At 52.4% G+C, this 25318-nt stretch overlaps 1 protein-coding gene across 7 annotated transcripts in view; it reads left to right on the top strand.

The window, feature by feature from the left end:
- TNS1 (tensin 1) overlaps positions 1-25318 on the top strand; it is a 196948-nt gene that overhangs the window by 104605 nt on the left and 67025 nt on the right. For all 7 annotated transcript variants that reach the window (XM_029224920.1, XM_029224924.1, XM_029224926.1 and 4 more), the window contains 10 exons: positions 1828-1878; positions 3017-3139; positions 3530-3594; positions 5153-5236; positions 8214-8326; positions 8762-8822; positions 9049-9124; positions 9718-9847; positions 11136-11201; positions 12332-12448. In XM_029224920.1, coding sequence (XP_029080753.1) covers positions 1828-1878; positions 3017-3139; positions 3530-3594; positions 5153-5236; positions 8214-8326; positions 8762-8822; positions 9049-9124; positions 9718-9847; positions 11136-11201; positions 12332-12448 — 886 coding nt within the window. The remainder of the gene's footprint in view (positions 1-1827; positions 1879-3016; positions 3140-3529; positions 3595-5152; positions 5237-8213; positions 8327-8761; positions 8823-9048; positions 9125-9717; positions 9848-11135; positions 11202-12331; positions 12449-25318) is intronic.

Genomic DNA, 25318 nt, shown 5'->3' on the forward strand with positions numbered 1-25318 from the left:
TTTGTCTAAGGTCACAGAGTCAGGAAGTGGCAGAGGTGTCACACTGTCGGTGCCGCTGAGCAGTCTTAGGGCAGAGTTGTGGCAGACTGTGTCTTGAGAGACCAGGTGTTGCTGACACCGGGATCATACCTGGTACAGGAGGATCTCCTAACCAGTGTGGAGGAAGTCCCCTCCACCCCCCACCATGGTCTCTAATGTCAGAAGGGCTGCCCTGGGGGATTGGATCTATCCTGGCCCCATAGGAGCGCTCAGGCCTGCTTTACAGGGAGGTACTTGTGGGCTGGACCCACAGATTGGACAGACCATCATGAGGGGCTGCCCTGGGAGGTCTGAGCACAGGTGGGGTGTAGGGGCTGTATTAGGTCCCTAGGGCTGCTGTAACAAATTACCACAAATTAGGTGGCTTAAAACAACAAAATTAATTTTTTCACAGTCTGGAAGCTAGAAGTCCAAATCAAGGTGTCAGTGGGGCCATGCTCCCTCTGAATCCCGCAGGGGAGAATCCTGCCTTGCCTCTTCCTATCTTCTGGTGGCTCCCGGCAGTCTAGTGGCTCCTTGGCTTGTAGTAGCCTTGCTCTAGTCTCTACTTCTGTCATCATGTGACCTTCCTTCTTTCCTGTGTCCGTGTGGCCTCTCCTCTTCTTATAAGGACACCAGTCATTGGATTTGGGGCCCACCCTGAATCAAGGATGATCTCATCTCCAGATACTTGACTACTTACATCAGCAAAGGACCTATTTCCAAATAAAGTCACATTCTGAAGTTCCGCGTGGATGTGAATTTTTGTGGGATACTATTCAGCCCTCTACGGAGACCCATCCGTCAGCTGTGTTGGGCGTTGTTAAGAGTCAGAATGTTCTGGGTTGGAATGCTGCTGTGCTCTCCCCAACTATCTGACCTTGGCACTTAGCCTCATTAAGCCTTAGGATCCCCATCTGTAAAATGGGTCTACTTACCTCTATGGTTGTGGAGAGAATTAAGGCAGGTGGTAGATGTAAAGTCCTTAGTGCGGCCTGGCAGGCTGTGGACGCTGTAACACTGAAGTGTTAGCCATTGTTAATGGCATAAAGTGTGTTCCTTTATGGCCTCAAGAGTGGACCAGAAGCCATCTAAGATCCTGCCCTATTTCAGAAGCCCAGGATTCCATGGGTTTTTGGTGCATCCTGCCCGTTCCAGACCCTGCAGTCCTCTTCTCTCCCCAGGCGACATCACAGGGGTCTTGAGTTTCCCAGACCATGAGGTGGTTGTGGGGAGTTCTGCACGCCTCTTTCAGAGGTGGAGAAGGGAATCCAGAGGTTGAGGGATTCCTGTGGGTTGTGGTCAGGTGTTGGGGGGTGTCTGCTGGGAGAGGGGTATCAGGGGTCTGAGAGGGCTGACCCAGCACAGTTTGCACCCTCCTATGGAGGGCGTCCGACCACGGAGCAGTTACATCTTCGTGCGGTGAGCTTCTGAAGTCGACATGTGAAGAGGAAACCAGAGATGGCCAAATGCTTATCGTTTGACACTACTGGATTTCCATTCAGCGTGGAGAGATGCCCACCTTGGGGGTGGCATGTGGGACTTGAGACAGGTTCTGTCCCCTTCTCATCTTCAGTTTAGGATGTCTGCTCATCCAGGGGAGTGGCTGGGTGTCTACATACTTGTTTCTCTCTCCCTCTTTATCCTGAGAACCTGTAGTTGAGTTCCTGTCCATCAGTGTGTACCTGGTAGGACTCCATGTATGGTCATGTAGGTAGAATTTCCAGCAGGGAGGAGAGAGAGAGAGAGAGAGCGCGGGAGAGAGAAAGGGCCAACCTTCTCACAATCTCTTCCTTTTCCTCCTTCTAGCTTTTCAACCTCTCTGAGCGGAGACCTGACATCACGAAGCTCCACGCCAAGGTGAGTCCGTGGCTGTTTGGGGTGGGGAGGGATTCTCCCTGCCTGGAAGAGGGAACAGGGGGGCTCCCTTCCTCTGAGGTTCCCACATTAGATCTTGGGGGAAAGTGCTATGACAGTTTGCAAAGCCTATTCAGACTTAACAGTGCCATCTTCTATTTGGAAAATAGAAAATAATATATTTATTGTTTCTATAATACGAAGTACAGAAAGCAAAGCTCAATGCAGTGATTTCCACCAAGGTCTGCCACCTGTGGTGCACACAGAGCCTCTGGGGTGGGGCTGGAGCTGTGAGATTTTGAGTCTTATTGAAAAGTATTCTGGATTTAAACCAGCTGGGAATCACCACCGTAGACCCTCCTACAGCCAACTTTCTTTCACTTGCTGTTCAGTGCGCTGTGTTTGGGCTTTGTGTGCCCATCTGCTTCGGCCCCTGGATTATGGTGCCTGTCGCTGTGTGACCTTGAGCGGGTGGCAGACTTCTCTGGGCCTCAGTTTCCACCTCTGAAAGTGGACGGGCTGGATTAGATGTGCTCTCTGGGCCCTTCCGAGCACAGATTTTCTTTTACTTTAAAGTTTTGTGAGTTAAGAAAAGGTTGAAGGAGCCTGATGACTGCTATTCAGATCTGCTCTCTGTCTCGCTCAGGCCTCCTTCGGCTGGCCTGAAAACTTGATGGTTTGTGTGTCCAGGGCCTGGAAAAGAGCCGTGAACAGGCTTCACCTTTCCTTCTTCCTCCCTGAGCCAGATCTCAGGGTTATCTGTGGGAGGAGAGCTGGGGAACAATGCTGGAAGCTCCCAGCACATTTTAAGGTCACAGTCATATGGAAGGGACCTGGGGCCATCGGCTCTAAGCCTTTGCTTTATGCACAAATCAGAAACGGGGGCTGGCAAAGGGGCTGTGACTGGCCTGAGGCCCACAGGGAACCAGTGTCAGAACCCAGGGTCTGTAGGCCCAGGTCAGTGTCCTTTGCCTCCTCACCCCTGCCTTCCAGAGTGTTGATGTGCAGGGCAGAAACTGAGGCCCCACTGCTGGTGGCATTGCTGTGGGGCTGGCGCGTGGCGTGTGTGGGCACCTCCCTACCCCCCCGCCCGTTGACTCTCTGGACTTCTGCCGCTTCTCACTCATGGCTTGGGCCACAGGTACTGGAATTTGGCTGGCCCGACCTCCACACCCCAGCCCTGGAGAAGATCTGCAGTGTCTGCAAGGCCATGGACACTTGGCTCAACGCAGATCCCCACAATGTTGTCGTTTTACACAACAAGGTCAGAGCGGGGGCTGCAGGATGTCTCTGTGTGTGTGTGTGTGTGCGTGTTCGTGCCCATGCACGAATATATTCTTGGATGAGTGTATGCACCTGCCCGTATCACTGGATTGTGTGAGTGTGCAAGTTTGTTTGTGTGTACTCTCCTTGGGGATAATCGATTCTGTCTGGGGTGCACCCCCAGGAAGTGGAGGTACCAGCCCGTGGGTCACTCAGGTGTGGTGGACGATCAGCTGTGTTTCTTCTTTTTGAGACTCACCCCCCATCCGCTTCCTCCCTCCTCCGATTCTCCCTGAGAACCCGCCCCTCTCTGCAGCCCCTGCCCGCCTTGCTCTGGGGCAGGAGGGCCAGCCTTAGAAGTAAAGGCTTTTGTGTTTCGGGGCTTTTTCAGGGAAACCGAGGCAGGATAGGTGTTGTGATCGCGGCTTACATGCACTACAGCAACATTTCTGCCAGGTAAGAGGGCCCCGAGCCTCCCATTCTCTGAATATTGACAGCAGAGCCCCCTTCCCCCACCCACCCAAGGCCTCTCCCTCCCTTGGGGTTGGAGGATAAGGGCAGAGGAGGTGAGAGGTGCTGAGGACAGGGGGAGGAGCCCCTGGAAAGGAGAATGTCCCTGCCCTCAGCTCTGGGACAGGGGCCCTTGGACAGAGCAGGAGAGAGGAGACACCATCCCTCTGTCTGGGGCCCTGGGGACGGGCAGCCGTGGGAGGCAGGCCCATGGATGGACATCCCGTCCAGTCAGCTTCTTGGGGCTACTTTTCTTTGCCCAACTGCCTTCTGTTTACCTGAGTGAGCAGAGAGGGAGTCACAAAGAAATACTGGATCACATCTGGGTCCAACAGAGCCATCTGGAAGGTTTCTCATCTATTCCCCTGCTTCTGGCCAGCAGGGGCATCTTCCCACTTAGGTGTTTTGCATCAAGAACAGGAAACAACCAATGGATGATTCTCATTCTGATTTGGATTTTCAGAGAGGCGGAGGAATTCCTCCATTCATTTAGTCATTTGACGACAGTTATGGAACAGCCACTGTGCAGGCGGCTCTAGGTGCTGGAAGTAGAGCAGTGGGCAAAGCCAGGCAGTCACTGCCCTCCTGAATGTGAAATGAGTAAACGAACACATCAGTAAGAGCAGGTGATGAGTACTTTGAAGGATGGAGACTAGAGCAAGACGGTGGGGAAAGGAGGCCTCTTGAGGAGGTGATATTTGAGCAGAATTAAGTGGCGAGAGGGGGGAAGAACTGAGTCCTATACAGTCCGTGGGGGCGGGGGTGGGTGGTGGCAGGGGACCTTCCAGGCAGAGAAGAGGGAAGGACAAAGGCCAGCAGTGGGAATTCGAGGGGCTGGCGTGTTTGGAGAGCCAAGTGAGTGAGGGGATGAAGAGTGGGAAGTGAAGCTGGGAGGAGGCGGAGCCCGGGGGCCTTGTACCCTTGATAAGGACTTTGGGGTTTATTCTGAGAGGGATGGGACCTCGTTGGAGAGTCAAGAATAGAGAAGCTATGTGATCTGTCTCTTTAAAAAATGATCTCTTTGAGGATGGGTAGAATGCTCTATGAAGGGCTTGCAGGTAGTTTTATGACTTTAAGAAACCTGACCCAGCTTGATCTTTGCATAATGGTCAACATTTCCTGTGCACCTACTGTGTGCCCACATGTGCCAAGCTCTTTATACATGTCATCTCACTCAATTGCCACAACAGCCTTCAAGGAAGGCACGGTTATCACCTCATTTGACAGGAAAGAACAATCAAGTCCAGGAAGGTTAAGTAACCTGCCCTAAGTTGCAGGGCCACTAAGCCAGTGATGAGTTTGAGATGGGCTCCCAGGCTGCCTGGCTCCAAGGCCCGTGTGCTAAGCAGTGCAGCACACAGGATGGAGAGATGCTGGGGCAGCCCTTTCCTGAAGGCATCTCAGGACAGAGTGGCCGGAGGGCTCTGCGGGTCTGGGAAGCAGGGCTGGGTGGACAAGGGACCCGTGGAGGTTGACTCCTCTGACCACCTGTCTCTCCCCACAGTGCTGACCAGGCCCTGGACCGCTTTGCAATGAAGCGGTTCTACGAGGATAAGATTGTACCCATTGGCCAGCCATCCCAGAGGAGGTAGGTCTCCAGGGCTCTCGGCCCAGTGCATGTGTGTGTGTGTGTGTGCGTGTGTGTGCTCGCTGCATGTGGGAACTAGCCTCGTGTACCTATGGTGGGGGTGTACCAAGCATGCATGTTCAGGTGCCAGCCTGCAGGGGTGGGAGCTCAGGGACATGGGTGAAGCCGTGAGCAGCTGTGTGTGCTCACAGTGGTGCATGGCAGTTGGCTCCTGAGGTTGGTGCCAGAGAGCAGCAGGGGCAGCAGTGGGGGAGGTACAGGAAGACAGCTTGTATAAGAAGGCAGTGCCTTTCTTGGTCCTGGCAGCAGGGCTGCTTCCGTGTTTTGATGGGTCTACAGGAGGCTGATGTCACTGCCACCTGCCCTGAGGAGGTCACAGATGTTCGTGATAAGGGTCACCTTCTGCTGTGAGAGCTTTAAAATTTTACAACGGTCTCTCACCCATGTGATCCCCAACAGCCCAGGCAGGAATCAGGACAGGGATGGATTCCTTCATTCATTTGGCAGATTTTAGGTACTCTAGTATGTTCCAAGTGCTGGAGGTATCTAGTTGGACAGGACAGAGTCTTTTGCCCTTAGTGAGCTGACATTGTATTGGGAAAGATGGACATTACACAAGTAAATAAACCTTCAAGGTCATTTCAGACAGTGGTAAGTGCTTTGATGGGGAAAAAACCCAAAACAGAACACGACGGGCTAGAGAATGACAGGGGTGGACGTGAGGGGCTGATTCCAGTGTGCTGACCTTCCTGAGAAGATAACATGTGAGGTGAGGTCTGAGAAGGGAGAAGGAAACATCTAAGTAAAGGTCTGGGGTAAAGGGTCCAGGTAGAGGGAACAGCAAGTATAAAGGCCAAAATGTCTCACTGACTTTTCTATCCCTTCGGAACACTGACTGGGCAAGCAGGACCCCCTAGCTACAGATCCTGGAGCTTTTCAGCCTCTCCATGCCGGGGGTCCCCAACTCACACCCCGTCACCCCTACCTTGCCTGGCTAAAATGTGCCGGCACCACTGGGGACTGTTTCCACCATTGTAGCAGGAAGCCCAAGCAGAAGTGAGTGAGTCCTCAGGCAACCAGCGCCTTACAACTGGCACAGGACAGCTGGTAGCCAGCCTCTGGGTCAGAGATCAGAAACGGAATGTCTTTATGTGCAGAAAATTCTGACTAGGCTGCCAGACACAGCAGCTGTGGATCAGTGAGAGTCTTTCCAGGGAAGAAGTCTCAGGGAGGAAAGAAGTATTATTTAAGATCCTGACTTGCTACCTGTGGCTGGTGGCCTTGGTCATGAGTCTGGCCCTTGACCTGGAAAGATAAGAGGTTCAAATAGAGGAGCACGATGTTGCGATGGCACAATGTGGCTTGGAGAGAGAGGGCAGAGCTGTCACATTTCTGAAGCAGAAAGCCTGGAGAATGGGGATTAGTGTTACCTCTCAGGACCAGGATTGTTCAGGGATTCCACCGTGCTCAATGTGTGCTTACGTAGCATGCCGTCAGGGTGTGTGTGTGTGTGTGTGTGTGTGTCCGTGTTTACATTATCTGTATCTGCTGTGCAGCTCGTATCTGCAACCGCATGTGCTCATGGGTGGGTAATTCCGTCTGTGCCCAGATGTGGAAGTGCAGCTGCTGGGAAAGTGGCATTCCTTGCCACTTTCCCGCCTTCTTGTCAGTGTCGCTTGCAGGGATTGGAGCAGCTGGAGGAGAGGAGGGCAGGGGGAGAGGGAGGGAGGGGCTTTGCCTGCAGCTCCCCCATTCATTGTCACCCCACCCCGGGCTCATTGTCCCCAGCACACAGACACATCCTGTTGGCACGATCAGAAGATCTGATAGGAACCCGCCATTCCAGGTTTCCGGTTTGAGCAACGGGGCTGGGGGCTGGGCAGGGGCCTGAATAGGAGCTCGTGCTGCCCATCAGATTATCTTGCTGGGATAGTCCAAGGTGGCCCCACCCCAGCCCAGGGACAGAGGCCCACAGGCCTGGAGGTGGGCCAAGGAGCCAAAAGACGGGACGGGACCATTGTCATGGTTGTGAGCGTTCTGGTCTCACTGGCCTCAAATCAGAATGCATTCTGATTGGTCCAGCTGACCCAGCTTGGTGTCCTCTGGCCAGTCAGAAAAGGAGGACACACCAACCAAAAGGATTGGCCTCTCCTAGTAGATGCACTGGAGTGAGACTGCTTCCCTTCTCCTCCCACCTGCTCTCCTCCCACCTTTGTGTGCTCTTGCAGTGTGCCTTTGGGAGGCTGATGACCCTTTCTGGACCTAATTTTCCCTCTCTTCTAGAAGGAGTGGGGATGGCTTATTCCTTCCATTCTTCCAACGAGATCTTTGTTAAGGGAATTGGGGCATGTTGACCCTAGAGATAGGAATACTTAGTGGAAGTTAGATATCCTCTAATATCAAATATGGTACAGAGGAATTTTGTACCCTTCAGCGTGATATAAAAAAATGAAGGACTAGAATCACTAAGCTCTTACTATTTGCTGGATTGTCATGTGGTTGGTGGGTCTTGTGGGAGCAGAACTGGGGCCTGTGGGTACAAATGCAAAGTTGGTTTGGGCTCGGTGTAAGGCTGTCAGAGCTGTCTGATGGTTGATCACCCTGCCTTGTGCGGTAGTGAACAGCTAAATGATGCCTGTCAGGGATGTGTGGGAGGGCATTTGGTCCAGCAGGAGGTTCCTGGGCCGGGAGTGAAGCAGGAAAGAGATGGCCACATTGACCACCAGGAGGCGCCAGAGAACCCCAAGTGGGAGGTTTGGCTGGATCCCACTCCAGATGTAGTAGTACCTGTTCGTGTTCCTGGGGCTACCGGCAGCAAGGATGGAGACCCCACCTGCCAGGAGGCCTGGGGGTTGGTGGTGGGGGGGGGGCTGTTGGCAGGGCAACCTAGGGCAATATGCCGGGGGGAAAAGAGAACAGAATGGCTCTGCTCCAGCAGAGGCCTCCCTGGCTGAAGCTGCCCTTCTCCCTGCTCCAGGTACGTGCATTATTTCAGCGGCCTGCTCTCTGGCTCCATCAAAATGAACAACAAGCCCTTGTTTCTGCACCACGTGATCATGCACGGCATCCCCAACTTTGAGTCTAAAGGAGGTACTTGCCCGAGCCCTCTAGCTTCCATTCCCCTCCTGTCTTCCATCTCTTTGTCTTAGGAGGCAGCCTTGGGGGGTAAAAATACGGGCTAGCTGCAGTCTTAGGCTTGGAGTCTCAACTGTACCACTTCCTATTTCTCTGAGCCCCAGTTGATTCATTTGCAAAATGGGTTGGATACTGGCAGTGCCTGTGGGCAGTTGACGCTGGACGGTGTAGTGTTTTTGTAAACTCAAAATGCCTTTGAAATGAAAAGTTAGCATGTCTTCCTCTTTCTTTTTCCATTTCTCCTTCCTCTTTTCCTCCTTCCCTTTCTTCCCTTTCCCCCTTTCTTCCCTTTCCTCCTCCTGGCCGATCCTTCCTTCCTTCATCTCTCCTCTCCCCCTTCCTCCTCCCGCTGTTTCTGCTGTCTTGGCTAATAGCACCCCTCCCTTACAGGGTGTCGGCCATTTCTCCGGATCTACCAGGCCATGCAACCTGTTTACACTTCTGGTATCTAGTAGGTATTCCACAGGGATGCTGGAGGTCCAAGGCTGAGGACTGGGGGCTGGGGGCCGGGGTTGGGGGCTGCCTAGGACCTTTTCTAGGAGGACTTCTAGGGTAGGGCTGAGGGATGGGTCAGCGAGCTTTCACAATAGCCCCCTGGCAGAGGGGCAGCTGGGAGAAAGTGCACTGCCCGGCCGCCCCAGCAGCCCTCTGTCCCTCTGCCTGCCTCGCTCCCATAGCAACGTCCAGGGAGACAGCCAGACCAGCATCTGCATCACCATCGAGCCCGGGCTGCTCTTGAAGGGAGACATCTTGGTAAGCTGCTCCTCTGTCTCAAGCCCCCGCACCGCCGTTGAATTTTTCTTCCTTTTCTCTTCCTCCTCCCCTTCTGCCTCTCTGGACAAGAGTGTCCCTCCTGGTGGGCCACCAGCCTTGGGGTCCTTGGCTCTCAGGGGCCCTGCAAGGCCTTCCAACCTTGACGGTCCTTGTCCATCCCCTGCCTCAGTGTTGGATGTGCCTTCGCCCGGGCTTGCCTCTTGTTCTGGAGTATCTCCAGGGACATACGTCTCTGTGTGAGCTGTTACCTCCGGGCTTCCTGCTGGTGACAAGGACTCCCTCAATTGTAACTTCACTCCTTCCTCCTGTGATTGAAATCCACTCCTACGTTGCCCGTTCTGACTGGTGTACAGGAACTTCTTGGGAGGATAGCTTTGTCCCCACAGGGCAAGGCTGGCTGTCAACTCTCTGCTGTTCTGGAAGTTTCCGCAGAGAGCTCTGAGATCCTGTTTGGGGTTGGTGGCCTTTTCCTCACTGGGTTTGGGGCTTAGTCGTGGAGCTGATGAGGAGGCCCCTTGGGACTAACTTTCCACCTTCGGCCCCTGATGGGCTCTGCTGTCTTTCCCACCCAGCTGAAGTGCTACCACAAGAAGTTCCGGAGCCCAGCCCGAGACGTCATCTTCCGCGTGCAGTTCCATACCTGCGCCATCCATGACCTGGGGGTTGTCTTTGGGAAGGAGGACCTCGACGATGCCTTCAAAGGTGGACTCGCTGAGTAGAGAGGCAGACCTAGCAAGGAATAATTAGGCCACAGGATAGGAGAGCAGTAATGGAGGGGCTATGGCAGCAGTGAAGGGTGACTGTTTTCCCACGGGAAGGGAGGCGTTCCGGGAGCTGTCTCCCTTTGCTTCTTTCCTCGATCCGTTTAAGGTTTTATCTGTATTACATTCAGGCCCAGGACGTGTCCACATCCATCCACCCATCCACCCATCCATCCATCTGTCCATGTATAAGTCCACCAGCATCACTGTGTGTCTGTATGTGCCAAGCATGCGCTAGACCCTGGTGATACAAAGAGAAAGACGTCAGGCCCTACCCTCAGGGAGCTCACAGTCTTATGGGAGAAAGACACAAACAGACATGATTCTATGAAGTGATGCTTGCGGTGATGGAGATATACACAGGCATGATGGGTGCTCCAGGGAGCCGACACCACCCCTGCTGTAACTTCCCTTCCTGCAAGCAGTGAATGGTGATCTGTGTGCACATTGGGCTCAGGCAGAGATCAGAGCGTGGGGCTGGGGCTGTGAGGAGGAGAGGCCTGATCCCCCAGTGTGGTCTGGCTCATGCAGGAGAAGGATGTTTCTATGATGAGGTTTCCCTGTACCGGAGCCAGGAGCAAAAGCAGAAGATGCTGTTATAATTGCAGAAGAGAATGTAAATGTCATCAGTCTTAACAAAGAAAGTAAGAGAATAGCTGACAAAATAAACGTAGAGTTGCGGAGAGGTGGGAGAAGGGAGGGGCCCAAACTTCCTCCTCCTCCATGGAGGGAATCAGGGCACCATCGGAAATGGACAGATCAAGAAATAGAGGCTTAACCGTCGTATTGAAAGTTTCAGAGGTAATCAGAAGGGTGAACTAATAATGATAACAGTAGTCATAGTAATAATAATAATAAACCAGATTTAAGAAGGGAGGTGGGAATACTATAAGTGATCCAAATTGTTCATCTTCATAGTGGTGAATCAGTGAAGATTATTTAAAACTGACATATCTAGAAATAGTGGCATAAAAACTGTGGCTATTATTTAGGGTCTTAGAGGTGACTGCTCGTAGAACAAGAAATAGAAATGCTAAGAAATGGTTACCTCAGACAGGTAAGACAGGGCTAGGGTGGGTGGGAGACTTAATGTCATTATGTATACTACTTATTATATTATCAACCATGTATACATGTATTACTTTAAACTTTTCTAGAAGAAAACTTTTTGTGTAGTCCTCTTTTGGGAATCAGTTGCCCATTTTTGTTTTTCCTTCTCCTTTTTTCAGATGATCGATTTCCAGAATATGGCAAAGTTGAATTTGTGTTTTCTTATGGACCAGAGAAAATTCAAGGTAAATGCCAAGTTAGAATCCATTGATTCATTCCCTTCCCGCCACTCTGCCCTGCCCCACCTCAACCATTTTCCCACTGATCTGCTCTACAAATATCAAGTTACCTGTGGTTGAGAGTCAGGCCAGCAGTAAAAGATCTGGGTATCATAGTGGACCCCCAGCTAAACATGAACCAGTGACTTAATCTCTGGATAATAAAAATAAAAAAGTAGACAGAGAGGCGCTGGGTTGGATAAACTATTCTGGCCCCATTAGGTCATCATCCTATTATATTCAGAGACTGAAGGCTATGGTGGCTAGAGGGAGTGGCCAAGGGGACTCTCAAAGGTGCTGGATGTACGATAAGTATTTATGAGAACTGAGGTGATTCAACCTGAAGATGAGAAGGCCAATTTAATAATAGCCTTTAAGCCGTTAGACTGGTTGTATGTGGGGACCAGTTGTTCTTCATCTTATTTGGGAACAGAATAGGAAGAGGTGAAGTCAGGTTACAGCAGAGGGACTCTGGGCAGACTAAAGAAAGGACTGCTGGGTCAGGAAGGTAACTCACCCAGAAGGCCTGACTTGCATCCTGGGCTTTCTCTGGATGTGTAGGAGAGATTCTGCCTCTCTCCTCAGATTTCTGCCTGCAGTGGCAAGCATCTTAAGTGGAAGGGCAGGGGGATGGCTGGGATGACCTGTGTCCTCTCAACGTCAAGGCTGTGATTTGCCTGCTGTCCGTGACCCCGTGCGGCCCATCACAGGCCTCTCCTGCACTTCCCCCTGACTCCAGGGCCAGACTCTCTGGACTCTTGGCACTGTCCCAGGGGTCCCTGGGACACAGAACAGAAAGAGGCAGCCACCCAGCCAGCGGGTCCCCCAGCTTTCTTCTAAAGGGTCTTTGTTGCTCAGTGCTGCTGTCCTCATTTACCCTTATGACCTGGTGTGAACCTTTTCAAGAATGCAAGAAACCAGACTCCTGGGTCCTCCATCCAACTTAAGCGAGTGGTCCTGCCTCACCATGGTCAAGAAAATGAGAAATCCCTTAGGGAGCATCCTTAGGGAACTTGTTGGTTTCCTCTGTTTTTCCAGCTGCTGATCGGTTTTTTCTTTTCTCTTCACGGTTGTCTCCGCCTTTCCCATTTTCTAAGGCATGGAACACCTGGAGAACGGGCCAAGCGTGTCTGTGGACTATAACACCTCCGACCCCCTCATCCGCTGGGATTCCTATGACAACTTCAACGGGCATCAAGATGATGGCATGGAGGGTAGGTGGGACCAGTGGCTTCCAGCCCCTCTGCGACTGCACAGCCCCTGCTCACATGGCCTCGGCTCTCTCGGTTTGCTATGACACCATACTGGGTTCAAAGGGAGGGGAGGTGCAGAGGAGAGGTCCAAAGCACCTCTGAGAGCTCACAGTTCAGTGGGGGAAGATAAAACAAAACAGGAATGAGCTAAAGAATGAAGCAAAAGAGCCATACAAGGGTGTATCCTTGGTGCCGAATGAGTCCCATAGGCAGTGAATGCTCTGAGATTGGCAGAGGATGGATTCTTGAGAGGTAGAGTGGTCTGGGAGGGCTCCTTGGAGGAAGTGGCCTTCGTGGAGCTTGAGATACCCTCCTGTGCTTAAAATACAGCGTTTGTTAGATTTCTTTTAACCCCGTTGTTGGATTTCTCCAGGCTCCCTGCCCGAGTTCTCTGGGGTCAGAGCACTGGGAAGGTAGACACAGCATTTAGGATCCATAAGCTTTCATCAACAGCCAATGAAAATGTTTGTGAGCTGGAAACAAACTGGTCGGCTCCAAAATTTGAAAAGAAAGCAGCAGAATTGAAATTAATATTTGTTTAATTTAGCAACAAAACCTAACATAATGTCAAATGGTCATCCACAGCTCAGTTCAACTCCTGAGAGTTATGTATGCGTTCTGTTGATTTATGTGGTTGATTTATGAGTATGTGTGATGGGATGCAGGGCGGGGCCTCTGAGAATGAGCATGTCTGGAGCTCAGGAACTCTTGAGACGCCCTGTCTGGAGTTTGGCCACAGGCTTGTTACCCTGATTTGGTCCCAGGATCACGGAATGTGGAAGCTGGGAGGACCTCAGGATCGTTGGCCCATCCCCCATCAGTTTTCAGCTGGGGTAACTGAGACCTGCGTCCGCCCCCCGGCCCAGAAGGAAGCATCTCTTGATTTACTCCCATGGCCAGGATATGTCCTTTCAAGGACACCAGCACCCAGCCTCTGTGCTTCTCCTCCCAGCTGAAGCTTGTCCTGGGGTGGGGACCCTGGGCCATGTGGCAGAGCTGGATTAGGTAGACCAGGGACCCTCACCCTGGTCTCCACCTCCAAGGTTTTGGATAAAAATCCAAAAGACTCCACGCTGAAAGTCTTTTAGGCCTTTTCCTGTATAAAGATTCTCCCTCTGACCTTAGAGACACCAGAATGAGCAATGCAGTTCAGAGGGGGTGGGATGAGGGCGATGCTTAGGCTAGAATTTAGGGTTTGATGGGAGAAGTTCATGTGCAGTGTTGCAGTGGTGCAAGTTTGTCCTCTCCCTACCTAGTTCCCGCACTTCTCCCCCACCCCTCCAGGGGCCTAGACACTCCACCGGGGCCCTCCCTACTGTGCTGAGGCTGCCCCCCCCCCCCCCCGCCAAAGCGCTCCCCTTCCTGCTCCAGCCACGTCCCCTTGTGCCCTGGAGCTGGGGAGAAGGCAGAGGATGAAATGAATCAGTCCTGAGGTACCGGTGGCTGCCAGCCTAATTCTTCATCGTTCTGGGGATGTTTGCATTTTTAACAAGAACACTTGGCAATTGGAAGGAATTTTCAATGTCTCTCCATCTCTCCCTGGTGTGGATTCAATGCGATGATAAATGTAAAAACATTTAGTAAACTATAAAGTGCTAGGCAAACAAAAGGTAAAACAATTAAGGGGAAAGGAGGGGCTGCGGGAAGGATGGGGCTTGGGACACAGTCAGCCGCGAGGGAAGGAAGCAGGCGGACTGATCAGGAGGCTGGGACCAGAGGCAGGGAAGGGGGAGGAAGGAAGGGGAGAGGGGGGCCCCGGGCTCCTCTCCCTCCCCCTTGCCCGCCCTCCTCTCTCCTCCGATCTGCTCTCCCAGGCAGAGGAATGGAACCAGTAGGATCTTTTGGCCAGTTAAAGGTCAGCTCGTCCCGTAGGGACAGAGGGGCTCCTGTCTGGAGGCTGAGACACTGGCCCTGCGCCCAAGGGTGGGAAGGGAAGGCAGCAGCTCACAGCCCTGCCGTCCTCTTCTCTTGCTGGCTGGCCCGGGCCCAGAGCTGGGCGGCTGGAGCGGTCACCCGGGCAGACCCAGCCTGTCCCGCTGTGTACTCCCCACTGTCACTGGGCTGCATCCCCCACAGGGACAGGAGAGTCAGTGGGGTGGCCCCGGGGCAGGAGCGGTGATGTTATCCTCACCCTGCTTCTCCTGGCTGGAGCACTTCTAAAAGGCTCTAGATTCTGGGGCCCAGAGGTAAATGCATTTTCTTCTGGCTAATTCTCTGGTTCACGAGAGGGAAGCCCGAGGCCTCTGTCTGTTCCCCTAGTTGCGGGCAAGTCACTGTGCTCCAGTTTCCACACGTGTTAGCTGGGATAAGGGCCCCTAACCCCCAAGACTCTGGGGTGCTCAGGAGATGGTCCACGCTGGAGCCTGGGCGGTGGTTTGGCCATTTGCTGGAGCTGCCCTCGGGCTGGGGGATGGCCTTGTGGGCTGCAGTGTGGTGCCTGGGGAGGCCCTGGACCAGGAGAGGCAGGATGACCCTGAGGTGCTAGAGCGCTCGAGCACGTGTGCTTTAGAGCCCAACTGCCTGGTCCACACTGTGGAGTCTCCCGTCTGCAGCTGTGTGCCCTTGGTCAAATGATCACGCCTTCCTGTCGTCTTCATTTCCTTATCTGCAAACGGGATGGTGACGGTACTCACGTGATTGGGTTACTGTAGCAATTTTCATGAGAGGTAGTTTGTACTGTGGTTAGGACTGTGGCCTCTGGAGCCAAACTATCCGGGTTCAAATCCTCTGCCAAGATGCCATCCTCTTGGGGCCTCCGTTGACTCTGTTGTAACATGGGGATTTGGTTGACAAATCATTTCGAGCACCTTTCGGGGAGCGGGAGCTGCAGAGGGGCTGCCTGCTGTGTTCCCTCGTGAGTCTCTGTCACGTCGGTAGTGACCACGATCTCAGGGGTCTGCTGACAGGGCTCGGGAGGAGGCCTCTTGGCCTTGGGAGCCAGCTCGGGCTTTTCCACGCGCCGGTTACGATGCCAAGCACTCGATAGCCTCCATCTCATCTAACACTTGCAGCCACGTTGTGAGGTGGGCACTGTTATTATGCCTGGATGGGGGACTGGGGCACAGAGGGGTTAAGTGACCTTCCCAAGGTAACCTCGCTAGTAAAGAGCGGATCTGATGTGGAACCCCGGTGCTAACTGCTATAGCGTCCTCAGCTGGCCGTCGTCCCCAAGGGTCTGTCCTGGGTGTCTGGTCCTGTGGCAGTACCTGGGTCCCGCTGAGCTTGGGTGAGGGTCTGCTCGCTCTGCCCCCCACTTCTCACCACTGGACAGTCGTCCAGATCTCCCCTGCCCTGCCTCTCAGTATGGGCGGGGGGCTTATACGTGGTGAGGCACGGAGTGCAGTACCCTGTGGCAGGTACCCAGCAGGGCTGCGGTGCCGGGAACAGCTGAGGCACATCCCTGATGTCCCCCTGTCCCCCCCCCCCCCCCCCCGCCATACACAGGAGGGGCTGCTCATGTAGGACTGCCTCTGGTGAGGGGCTGGCCTCTCAAAATACGGGCAGGGTGGTGTATTGGAGGTGAGGTGAGGCCATTTCTGGAAGCTGCCCGCCTCTGCTATTTCAGGCCCACCAGGGGCGGGTTTAGGAGGAGTGGGCCAGTCCCTCTGGAGTCCACCGGGTGACTCAGAGTGGTGGGCGGGGGCACCGAGCCCAGCTCTTGGGGACAAAGGTCATCTCTGGCCTGGGCCCCACCTCGGCTCTCCCTGAAGTGAGAGGCGGTCGGCGCTGGGGTCAGAGCTCCGCTCCTCTGGGAAGCCCTCCAGGTGACCCTGACTTTACCTTCCATGTCAGGAATTGCTCTGTGTTTAACCCCTTCCTCACTGCCTGCATCCCTACCCTCTGAACCCTCGTGCAGGTTTCCAGTTCAAGGTGTGCAGACCCGTGGCACTCAGCATGCTCTTCCTTCCCTTCAGGGTGTCCCCCGTCAATCTCAGCAGCAAAATGAAGGAAGAAAACATGTGGGGACTTCTGATCTCTGCAGGCCGGCCCCCCCAGGTCACAGAGCCCATCTCACACCCTCCCGCTGTAGAGAGGAAACTGAGGCTCGAGAGGGGAAGGGGCCTGTCAAAGAGGGGGACATCCCTACAAGTGGAACCCTCCTTTCATGATCTCAGCTCACCCTGTTGCAGCCCCATTACGTGATGACCATACCGCATGTAGGGAGGTCAGCGATCTAGCCCGGGGTCAGGAGATCAGAGTAAGGCTGGCGTGTGAATTCAGGTGTCAGCTCCAAATCCCTCCCACCCCTGGCTCCTCACCTTAGATGACGGGATGCTCACTGCTCCACAGGGTAGCCCATTTCCCTGGAGGATGGGGCCAGGAAGTCAAGCCAGAAATAGAAGGAGAGTGTGCCTCTGCGTGGTGGACCTAGGCTGCAGTGACTGTGGCTGCTTGGGACCATTTTGGCTCCCCTGCACTTAAGCCAGAAGGAGGGGGAGGTGATGAAAGGTGAAGAATCCAATGAAGAACCTTCTGAGCAGAGAAGTTTCCAGGCCTTGGGACAGGTGGCCGGGGAGCATAGGATAAGTGCCTGTCATTTCGGGGACTCCTTACTTTGGGAGCAGAACCCTGTCGTGAGCCTGATGACGAAGAGACTGATGTCGTAGTCTGCTTGGGTGGCCACTGCAAAGTACCACAGACTGTTTGCCGTAAACAATAGACATTTATTTTCTCACAGCTCTGGAGGCCAGAAGTCTGAGATCAAGGTGTGGGCAGGGTTGGTTTCTCCTGAGGCCTCACTCCTTGGCTTGTTGACGGCCGTCTCCTCTTTGTGTCTTCACATGGTCTTCCCTCTGTGTGTGTCTGCGTCCTCACCTCCTCTTCCCTTAAGGACATCAGCCATATTGGATTAGGGCCGACCCTTATGATCTAATTTTAACTTAATCACCTCTTTAAAGGCCCTATCTCCAAGTACAGTCACATTCTGAGGTACTGGGGGTTAGGACTTCAACATATGAATTTTGGGAGTGGGGACACAATTCAGCCCATAACACCCAGGAAGGAGTTTTCTGGGTTGCCTGTAGTTGGATGCCTGGAGTCTTGGTCCTGAGTGAGGAGTAAGAGAAGGTCCAGGGTGGGTGGAGGGGAGAACAGTCTGGTCCCCCACCAGCCTCCTCCTCTCTGCCTTTCTCCAGTTTGGTCTGGAGCCTGCCAGCTCAGCGCTCTGGCTGGCACCACATTTCACAGCCTCCAGAAGCCCCATTAGCTCTTTGGCCTGAGTAATGAAGCCCCATGCCCAGATCCCAGCTCCCTGTGGGTGGGAGCAGGGCTGTGTTTTTGCCTATGCTGCACGGAGCTGTCTCCAAATTCCTCCAGAGTGTTCCAGGGCAAGCCTTCCCGGAAGCAAGTGCGAGACTAAGGGGGTGTGGGCTGCCTTCCGATTCTGAGAAGCCCACAGGTTGACCAGGCCTGAATTATCTCATTGCCCACCCACTCCCCCCCACCTTTCCCCAACCTCCTTGGACACTGAGTTGATTAGAGTTTCTCAAGACTTAAAAGAGGATGGGGGAATAGGGGCTGAGGCTGGATAAAGCAGCAGATTGCTCAGAGCCAAAAGGAGTAATGAAGGGAGAAATGACAAGTCTGCTGGCCTGGCTGAAGATGGCAAGGGGACTAATAACCACCCCCTGCAGGATGCCCGGCAGCCCTTCTTTTGTTTCTGTGGGCAGCCCCATCAGAGCCAGGGGCTGGTGACAAGGAGGCTTGGTTTTGTGCCCAAGCCTCTCACCCTCAGGCTCTGTGAGGAGAGGAATCCCCTTCCTTGGGGGAGAGATTCCAGCTCTGTAGGACACCCACCTCCTCTTCATGTTCTTTTGTCTGAGCTGGAGAAGAGCCTCCCTGATGGTAGCCAGGAGTCCCTAGCCTGTGGTAACTTCTCATGAGCTGGGCTTGTCCAAGGATTCTCTGATATTTTTTTTCTTTTGAGAGAAAGGAAAGAGGAAGGGAGAGAGACACACAAACAGGCAGAGAGTGAGGAGAGAGAAACAGGTGAGAGACATGGAGAGACAGACAGACTCAGACACACGCTGGTCTGGGAGGCAGGAGATTTGGATTTGGGTGTCCTTGGTAACTCCTTTTCTTTAGATCTTTTTTATTTCCTGTAAAATGAGGAAGTTGGAGTAGCAATTCTTTCCATTTCTTTGAGCTCATTACTCCTTTTTGTGACTTGTGAGGAGCTAAGATGGACTTAGCTTCCCTCTCTTGAGCTTGTAGTGGGAAGCAGCATTGCTCAGTGGCTGTATCAGTCAGGAGGGGCTTCGTTATGCTGCATAACAAACAGCCCCAGATTCTCAGTGGCTTAACCAACAAAAGTGTATTGCTTGCCCACGCTGCCTGTCCAGTGTGGATTGACAGGGGTCTTTGTTCATCTTACTTCCTCCAGGCTGATGGTGGCTTCATGGCATAGGTGCATCCGCCACTGCTGCTGAAGTAGGCAGAGGACACTGTGACTTGCACACTGCTTCTGTCTGGACATGACACACTTTCCTTCTGCTCACATTTCATTGGCCAAAACCTGTCACACATCCATGCTTAACTTCAGAGGGGGCAGGGAATTTGTGTGTGGAAGAAAGTAGAAATATCGTTGAACAGACTGATGTCTACTCTAGGGATTAAGACTGTGGAATTGAGAATCAGAAGATCTGGTTCCAAGCTCTGTGGTTTATAATTGTGTTCCTTGGTCAGGTCACTTTGCCTCTCTGATGCCTTACCTGTAAAATCAGTACAATAACAGTACTTCCCTTCCAGGATTGTTGTTAAGGCTCAATGAGGTAACGTATGTGCAATGTGAAAAGTAAGTGCCTGGTGTGTACTATGCTGGCAATAATTTGTGTCTACTATTATTATTATTGAAGTGCTGGAGGAAAGAAGATAGAGGTGTGATTTTGAATGTATACAAGCCCTCTCTTCTTAAGAAAAAAACCCATATTCTCCTGGTCCCTCTACTCTCTGGGAACTGTCTGTAGCTGGTTCTGTTCTGGGAGCTCCAGTCTTGGAAGTCAGGAGACTTGCCTCTGACACCAACTTGCTGTGTGACTTTGGAAAAGTTACTTTCCCTCTCTGGCTCTCAGTTTTCCTTATCAGGGAATTGAGGGGAGTTGATTTGCAAGGAAACTTCCAGCTCTACAACCCTAATGATGACAGTGATGATGACAAAGGTAATGACTAGATGATAGCTAGCCTTGTGTTCTTACCCTGTATATGTTCTCTTGGTTACTCCTCCCCAAATGCCCATAGGTGGCTACTGTTTTGTAACCATTAGGCTGACCAAGCAGAACTTGTTAGGATGTGGTTTTAAAGCTTCCCCTGCGCCCGAATGACATTAGGGTGAGTCCCGTGCCTTTTCTAGTCACACTTAGGTAATGTTATACAAGAGCCTCTGGGCAGTAATAAAGACGCCCAGAGTGAACTTGGTGAACTTGGTGCTTCATCCAGAATTAGTTCTTCCCCCTTGTCTGCCCCTACCTTGCTTCAGCTGTGGATGGGAGGGGGTGGGGGTCGTTTCTGTAGGTTTTCTCTCTGTTTCCCTGACTGATGGGAAGAGAGGAAGGAGAGAAAGGATGGGAACATTTTTACTTGCCTGCACCCCTGTTAGGTGGAGACACAGGCACGGATGATATGACATCTGAGCTCTTTGACAGTGGAAGGTTCCGGGTGACTGTTTCCTCCTGCAGCACTTCCGTGGATGTTTTGGAGCGCCCCCCCCCCCCCCGCTTGAACTCCCCAAGAGTCTCTTCTCACTGTTTCCTTCGGGTGGGTGACTGCAGATCTGTCAGAGGCTCACCCTTTCCTCAGCCCGAGCATCCCTCACTCCCTCCACCTCCTCCTGTGGAGGTGTTTCAGCCCTCCAGGTGGCCCTCTAGGACAGGATCTGAGGCAGCCCTGGGCTGGATCTCTCCCCTTGGCCCGCAGGAGCCCTAAGGCGCCCTTGGGCTCAGCAAAGCTTGGGACTGAGGTGGCCAGTGCAGCCGTTGTCTCTGTTCCCTGGCTGGCCTCTCACCGTGTGGACTTCCAGGCCTGAGCTAGGCCCATCTCTCACGTTTTCCAGCCCCAGCGGACTCGAGTTGAGCTGAGCAGACTCACCGAGGTGAGGGGAAAGCCCCTCCCTGGCAGGTGGCACTTGCAGCAAAACAACACTCTTCTCTCCAGGATTCCTCTCAGAATCACTCACTTACTGATCCTTTCACTCCCTTGACATGGATGTGTGTGGGGGGCAGTTTAGAGCCACAAAACAGTTTTCAGCCATCACTGTCTTAAAAAATTTTTTTTAATAGCGAATATTATATATTCCCAATATAATATAATGAAGTGATATTACATTGATATAATTTAATATCATAACTTCACCTATTTAAAGAGTAGAATTCAGTAGGTTTTAGTATATTTAGGGTGGTACAACCCTCACCATAATCTAATTTTAGAACATTATCACCCCCCTCGAAGAAACTTTATACTCATTAGCAGTCACTCCCCACATCTTTACCCACCCCCAGCCCTAGTCTACCTTCTGTCTCTATAGATTTGTCTGTTCTGCATATTTCATGTGAACAGAATTACACAGTATGTGGCCTTTGTGGCCGCCTTTCACTCAGCGTGATGTTTTCAGGGTTCATCCAGTTTGCAGTGTGTATAGTTCATTTTGATTTGCTTTGTAATATTCCATTGTATGGCCATACCACATTTTGTTTATACACACATCAGTGGATGAATATTTGCACTGTTTCCACTTTTTGGCTATTATGAAGAATGCCGCTATGGGCATTCATGTATACGTTTTTGCATGGACTTATGTTTTCATTTCTCTTGGGTAGATACCTATGAGTGGAATTGCTGGGTCATATAGTAACTCAATATTTAATCATTTGAGGAGCTGTCAGACTGTTTTCCAAAGTGACTGCACCATCTTACATTCCTACCAGCCAGTGTATGAGGATTACAGTATCTCCACATCCTCACCAACACTTGTAATTTTCTATCTTTGGGATTCTAGCCATCCTGGTGGGTATAAAGTGGTATTTTATTATGGTTTTGATTTGCATTTCCCTAGTAATTAATGATGTTAAACATCTTTGTTAATTGGCTATCTTCTTTAAAGGAACATCTATTCACAACCTTTGCACATACTTAAAGTTAGATTTTTGTTTTTTTGTTATTAAGTTATAAGAGTTTTTTATATATTTTGGAAATGTGTCCCTTATTAGATATATGATTTGCAAATATTTTCTCCTATCCAGTGGGTTGACTTTTCACTTTCTTGATGTCAGTCATCCCTTTTTACAAAGCCCTGCCTTACTTTTGGAACATGGCATTCATTTTCCTGGGGCCTCTGTCACAACTGAGACCCAAATAGTTCCACATACACCTGGTTATGAGTGTTCCCATTTTACAGGAGAGAAAACTGCAGCAATCACAGAGAGCTTAGGGACCTTGTTCAGATAATACCCTTAGTAAATGGTGAAGGCAGGATTTGGACGGGCATAGGTGGGGGTTTGGAGCCGGTCAGGGATACTGCTTCCTATCATTCTGTGACCTTGATCTGAAAGATGATATATCTATAGCCTGAAATGCTTTAGGCTGCTTCGTCTGATCTCTTTCCAGCCCTGGAACTGGTGCCTCGACTGGTCTGGAACACCTGCCCCATTACACAGAGAGGGAGGCCAGGTTCCAGGTCCCTGGATGTCAGAGCAGCACCAAAGCTCACGAGTTCTGCCTCCGGGCTGCCTCAGCCACCTGCACGGCCCCGTTTCCCTTCATCTCCCAGGACGAGGCAGGGTGGGGAAGGGTAGCAGAAGGCGGCCCCTTTGGAGGCGGTTAGTGGGGACAACAGCCCTTGTGCCCACCCTGGAAGAACACCTGAGCACCACGGTGAATGTTTACCCTTGACATACTTTCACAGAGTGTGACATTCTTGCCTTCTGAACTTTTGGGTAAGATGTGGAGGAACCAGTAAAAAATGGGAGAGCGAGATTGCAGGTGGTCCCAAATTATTCAGGAAAAGCGTCCAAGGATCCCGAGTGATACATCTGCCCCTTGAGCAGAGGGTTTTAGGGGGTGATTTTCTAAGCACAGGTGCTAACAGCCTGATTTTTTTTTTTTGGTCATGCTGCACGGCTTGTGGGATCTCAGTTCCCTGACCAGGGATTGAACCCAGGCCACGGCAGTGAAAGCGTCAAATCCTAACCGCTAGACCACCGGGGAACTCCCCCCGAGAGGCTGATTTTTGTTGGGAAATCCTACTGGCTGCTGGAGGGGGCGGCCCTTCCGCTCTGGTCAGGGTTCGGGGGGCGGGGGCGGTAAGGGCAGGGAGGGAGAAATTCAAAGCTGTTGCTGAAAGCTTCAGCTTCTGTCCCTGTTCTATCACATCCTATAGTTCAAAGAGCTGGAGCTTAGACTGCAACAGGAGGGGTTTGAACTAGCCACCTGGAAAAACCTCCCGACCGTGAAAGGGTAGATCAACTGTGGCAGGGAGGCTGGGCCTTTGTCCTCTTGGCCCGCTTGGGCAGAGATGTCGAGAAACAAGGGAAATGGGTCTCAGTGTGGGGTGGTCTACATAGAGACAGTGGCACAGGCAGGGTTGGGATGACTTCTTGAGGAGGATCTGGGTTTCTGCTTTCCCAAGAGGGAGTCCTCTCCTGACCTGCTGGAATAATCAGAGTGCCGAGAATTTAAATGTAGGATCGGTCTGACCTTGTGGATAAAGACGACGACTCCACTGACCCAGCATCTGCCAGCCACCTGCTTAGCGCTGTTCCTGGTGGGGTGGGGTGGGGCTTGTGCTGATGCCCTTGGACCCTTAGCTGGCCCTGCTCTGTGAGGCAGCTGGCAGGCTTGAAGAGCAGTGTCTGCCCGTGGAACATTCAGTAAACCAATACCCTCCTGACTGAATGTGCCTTTGGTCCTCCGTAATCTCTGCCATCAGGTGGAGGTTGGAAGGCCGGAGCCACACTCGGAGCAGACGCAGAGCTCTTGGCCAGGGGCCTGAGCGGCACGTCTGCCCTCTTGCTGTGCTCAAATATCAAGCTCCAGGCCGGGGAAGAGGAGAACGTGCAGTCTTTCCCCCTCAACCACCCTCCCTGCTTCCGCTCCTGCCAGACGTGCAGACAAGTGCAAGTTAGCTGGGCTCGGCGAGACCCCAAGATACGGACTCTAACCACGTCCAAGAAAAGAAATACAAGCTTCCATTGATCAAATATTTTTGGGGACCCAACTAAAGCTGCTTTTCACCCATCATTCCCTTGCTCCCTCCCCTCCTTCTTCCTTCCCTCCCTTCCTTTTCTCTCTCCTTTCTTTCCCAAATGCTTATAGATCACCTACTAGATGGTGGGCCCTAGGCTAGCCCTGGTGCTGTAGAAAGTCCTGCAGACAAGGGCAGGGAGGGGGTGCGTCCAGATCAGACAAGTGCACCATCCACCGCGACCCACAGCCAAATGGAGAAGGATCTTGGCCAAGAGCCAGGCTTCTCAGGAGAGAAGAAGCTTCTGGGATGGTGGTGATCAGAGGTGGATGACTTTGCAGAGGGGCTGTATGTGTCCTGGGCCTGGGAGGGTAGATGGCAGTGAAAACAGAATTGCTTTTCAGATCTAGAAGTGGTATAACAACATTGCTTGAAGTCTAGAAAGTAGAGGGAAAGAAAGCAATCAAATCGCTCTGGCCTCCTTCTCACCACTGCCCCCCGTCCCATGGTGGGCTGGGTAGGATGTCAGTGGAAAGCAGGAGTTGGTGAAGGTGGGAATGTTGGGGAAGGCGGAGGGAGGGTGAGGGGAGCCCCAAGGGAACCATATTTATGGGGTCCAGGAGGGGAGGACAAACCAGGAGATTAAGAGGAAAGACAGCACACAAAATCCTGCAGTGGATGGGTCCCTGGAGCCCAGATCTGTTGCCCGGTGGATGTGACTGAGTGATGGGTACTAAGAGAGAATGGAGCTGGTGAGAGTTGTCTTTCTGGATTCTTCTGGATTATTCCTTGTTGGACCTGTTCAGGCCCTGGGTGCTCCTCCCTGTCTTTGGAGGCTGTGCCTGGCCCTCTTTCTCCTCGTCCGGGCCAGTTGGCCTGGAGCTGGCTCATAGGTGCTAGCTGAGGCTGCTTTGCTTCTTGGCAAAGTTTAACTCCTTCACTAATGGTGCTGGCCTTCGGGCCCATCTCTCCACCAGCCTTTGAGAGGCAGCGCCCTCCCTGGAGCTTGTCTGCTTCTTTCCCATTCCTTCTGCCTACTAGCTGGTGCGCTTCTCTTCAGGCGACAGAGCCCGTCCCTTTTGGTCCACTCTCCCAGGCCCTGCTTCCTGTCCAATGGAGACCATTTATGGGAAAAGGTTTCAGTGGGTCTGGGATCTGGAGGATGATCCATCCTGTCTTCTTCCATGGTTCCCCTCCCTCTACTTCCCCAGCTGCTCATGGGTGATTCACCCCCGTACATCTCTTTCTTCTCTATGCTCCTCCCCCTGCCAAGAGACCTTCTGAAATCCTGACAAAGTCGCTGAGCTCACATACCTTCAGTAATAGGCAGCCTCCATTGAGGTTGAGAAGGACAGTATCTTAGAGTGGCCCGAGAAGAGACAAAAGCCACATCCTCGGGAGGCAGTAGAGGCACCATAGTGGTTGAAAGCCTGGGCTCGGGACTCAGGCTGCCTGGGGTCAAGCCCCAGCTCTGCCTCCTGCCCGCTGTTGACCCTGGGCAAATCATTTAGCCTTTCTGAGCCTTAGCGTTCTCCCCGGTAAAATGGGGACAAAGATATAGCTCTCCTATAGGCTGAGAATGAAGTGAGATAACGGATGGGTGCCTAGCTCTGTGCCTATTCCATAGTAAGTCATCAGGTATGTTAGTTGTTACCGAT

Source organism: Monodon monoceros, unplaced genomic scaffold (genome assembly GCF_005190385.1).
Source record: "Monodon monoceros isolate NGI ecotype Baffin Bay Population unplaced genomic scaffold, NGI_Narwhal_1 Super_Scaffold_16, whole genome shotgun sequence".
NCBI lineage: Eukaryota > Metazoa > Chordata > Mammalia > Artiodactyla > Monodontidae > Monodon > Monodon monoceros.